Source organism: Choristoneura fumiferana, chromosome 29 (genome assembly GCF_025370935.1).
Source record: "Choristoneura fumiferana chromosome 29, NRCan_CFum_1, whole genome shotgun sequence".
Taxonomy (NCBI): domain Eukaryota; kingdom Metazoa; phylum Arthropoda; class Insecta; order Lepidoptera; family Tortricidae; genus Choristoneura; species Choristoneura fumiferana.
In genome coordinates this window covers 63,040-66,448 of record NC_133500.1, presented here as the reverse complement: position 1 = coordinate 66,448, position 3,409 = coordinate 63,040, and the positions used below count along the sequence as shown (strand labels likewise).

General features: G+C 37.5%; 1 protein-coding gene across 1 annotated transcript; it reads right to left on the bottom strand.

The window, feature by feature from the left end:
• Positions 1-543: 543 nt before the first annotated feature.
• LOC141444042 (uncharacterized) lies at positions 544-3,060 on the bottom strand. Its single transcript, XM_074109481.1, has 3 exons — positions 2,990-3,060; positions 2,247-2,359; positions 544-1,706 (listed from the first exon to the last, which is right to left on the bottom strand). Exons 2-3 carry the CDS (start codon positions 2,320-2,322, stop codon positions 544-546), a joined length of 1,239 nt encoding a protein of 412 aa, XP_073965582.1. The 5' UTR covers positions 2,323-2,359; positions 2,990-3,060.
• Between the last annotated feature and the right edge of the window lie 349 nt (positions 3,061-3,409).

The following is a 3,409-nucleotide window of genomic DNA, read 5'->3' as shown; positions in this document are numbered from 1 at the left end:
AGGACTAAATCATAGATGTCGCTAGCGTCGCTGCTTAAGTGACTAAATAAGAAACAAACAAGCTGAGATATGTGGTGCATAGGAGAAATTTGTGTCCGTTCTCCTGTCCATTGGTGGTGTAGCGGTAAAGCACGCAGCACGGAATGCTGAGGACCTGGGTTCTATTCCCAGCGCTGGCCTCTTTTTCTGGTTTTCTGTGCATCTATGTTTCAGTTTGTTTTTTTCGATATAATAAAAAAGTCAAATACCGTATGACGGTTATTGCAGTCAGGTACAGACGTACAGTCAGCATCAAAAGCAGCAAGTTACTTTTTGACTCTGTCACATTTACACTTTTTTGACAATCTTGTATGGCGCTAAGTACGTGGCTGTAAGACGGTAAAGTCAATACTTTACAGGCATCAATATGCCTGTATGTCATACATTAATAGGATTTTCATTTGTCACCCTCCAGGTAATCCTAATAAACGACGGGAAAAAATACTTCGATCGAATTTAAAGTCCTTTTAATCCTGCCCATTTGATGATAATAAATTGGTATATCTAAATGTCGGATTCATCAGTTCCTACCCTCCAATGCATAGCCCCAATTTTCTCACTAAGATGCTTCGTTGGCGGCGTCTCCCTTCTGACTTTCACTTGTGCTTCTCTCGAATTTTTCCAGTACTTATACTCATCGTAGTCAGAAACTTTAGTGTTAGTACTCCTAACGTGTTCTGGGAGCCTGGTAGTTCCGTTAGTGTATATAAAATGTTTCCATGTGCGCCATGTATTATAATCTGGCTGCTTATTTAAAACACTGGTGACTGTCGTAGCATTTGTAACTTTTATGGGCAAGGTAACTCGATCTGTTGTTTTCTTTACTTTATCTTCACTTATTTCAGAATCCACGTCCAAGTGAAGAGTATTTTCTGATTCTAGGTCGTTCAAATCTTCAGTGTTTTCACTAGAATCTGTTTCATTATCAGATGAATCCATGCGTGCAGCAATTTGGTGTTCAAGCTTCGCCAAGTGGCTGTCTTCTTGTGACTCTGACTCTGGCTCCCAAGTCCTCCAAGTGTGTTTATAATCTGGGTTCTTTCGCATCATGGTGCCGTTTATCTTATTTTTAATTTCAGAAATTGCTCTGTTAAAGGTATTCGTCATGTCCTTAATATTTTCTGATTCCAAAGCTTCTCTATTAAAGGTCGGAATTTCTAGATTAGTTCCTTTTTTATTATTAATCATGCTTTTAGTTGTTTCTGGTTCATTTTCTGTATCATCTTTAGAATCTGAGCTTAAATTATTCAGGTGTTCTACTTTCTCAACACTGGTATCTACATTTAGTGCTGGTTTCCATGTCCTCACAGTAATTTCAAAATCTAGCTTTCCGTGCTTGGCCTTGTCTTGCAAATCTAAGCTCTTTGCGTCATTATTCGAAGCCTTAGTGGCATCAGGGAGTTCTAAATGCCAGTTTTTTGTTTCTGCCTTTTGAACGCTGCTGTTCTTAGTGGCTTTTGAATGGGTGTTTTGTCTATGCTTCCATTTTGGGGTGCGTGCTAAGGGATTTTTAGAGTTTGCTTGATTGTCTATTACCTTAAAGCGCGGGGCGTGTGTGGGGGCCCTTAGCGGCGTGTACTCAGCGATCATTAAGTTATCGTAATCATCATTATTTGAGACCAGTTTTTCACGCAGCATTATTAACTCTCGGGATTGCTTTGGTTTCACTGAAATTAAATTAATGTAGGCTAATACAGAGTAGTAAGGTAGTAAATAAATGTTCGCTTTTAATGCTTTTCATGGTTGCAATATTTCTTACTATTTTATTTAATAATTTTGTGGACTTGTTTTCTTATTATACTTTTTAGTAAGTCATTTATTTTATATATTGAAATTTTATTAACTTGAGACTATTAATATTTATCAAGGTGCATTTTTAACCACCGACGATAAAAGATGGGTGTTACAACTTTGACGCCAATGTCTGTCTGTCTGCCTGTCTGTGGCATCGTAGCTCTCAAATAGACGGACCGATTTCGATGTGATTTTTTGTGTGAAAGCGAGTTTTCTTGCGGTGGATTGTAGCTATGTTTCATTGGAATCGATTTAGCCGCCTTTGAGATATAGAACTGTGAAATGACAATGTTGGGGGTTTACTTTCCTAAGTTGGTCAGAGTATATCAAGCAGAGGGAGGGGGGGGAGACGCAGCTCGTTAGATTAGTAATAGCGTAAGTTAGAGTGGATAGTCACTCGAGAAATACATTACGTTTTCCATGACCCATCTCCATCATCGCTGAGTGGAGCTGCAACATCATCAGTCCGACTACCACCATCCGCATCATACAAAGGTTTCATGGGAGTTTTCTCATGTCAAGATGTCTGAATAAAATAATTGGGTTGACTAATGTTTCGGCGAATAAAGAAAGAAAGAAGAAGAAGAAAGAAAATACATTTATTCACAACACAAGACACAACAATAGTATTAAGTACAAATAGACAACACGTAGGGAAGTATGTGTCATTGCGGTTGTGAATAGGAAACTGGCTCAGCATAATGCTGAAGCGTTAATAATAAACACCCCAGCGCTGATTTTCAGCCAGCACCGTTGGTGACCCTCGGACCGCTACAAAGATATACTACACAGTTTTATTACTATACATAAGACTACATAAATAGATAATTTGTAAAAATAACGTTTGGCAACCTTTTTCATTTCGCAACTTTTCATTTTTTTGAAACTGTAAATATTTCAGGATTTTTATAATACTAACCTAAACTAACCTAAAGGGTTCTATACGATGGCCCTGAAATAAATCCTGAAATATTTACAGTTTTAGAGTTCGTGAAATGAAAAGTTGCGAAATGAAACAGGTTGCCAAACGTTACGTTGCGAAAAGGCAGTACTCGATAGGTTCATATATTGGGCCCTTGTGTGCCTTGTACCTACAAACTTGTATATTATATTTTAATTATTAATTTAGTGGCAGATATAGGAAACAATAACGCACAGATAATTTAAAACAAAATTCGTAAACTTCCCAAAGGACAGACGAAATAGCAAGCTACAACTAGCATGCACTTACTTGTTCACGCAGTTATTTTGTGTACCGTGAACTATAAAACAAGAAGTTTTTAGTGTTCATAGCTGTAGCTCTGTATGTTACTATATGTCGTAAACGGAATTATGGTTTAATGGTGCCATAAAGCGGGCATATCGCAAAGCCTTGTGTTTTCCATTAGTTGGGCAAACGCTATTGCGTTGTCCATGTCTACTGCATGGTTATTTGATTTTAAAACTAACTTTTACCCGCGTTTTTACTCACGTTAACCATTAGAATCGGCATTTGAAAAATTCAGGGATTTGCCAAAAAAAATATGGGAGTTTCCAAAAATAAATAAATATCATGGAACAATTTACATCAATTGAT

What these genes read in the sequence shown, in the direction of transcription:
- LOC141444042 (XM_074109481.1), bottom strand. Translation starts at nt 2,322, where the DNA reads ATGATGCGGATGGTGGTAGTCGGACTGATGATGTTGCAGCTCCACTCA. An exon ending in GGAGATGGGTCATGGAAAAC is followed by an intron (nt 1,707 to 2,246) that starts GTAATGTATTTC and finishes ATTTAATTTCAG; the next exon opens with TGAAACCAAAGCAATCCCGA.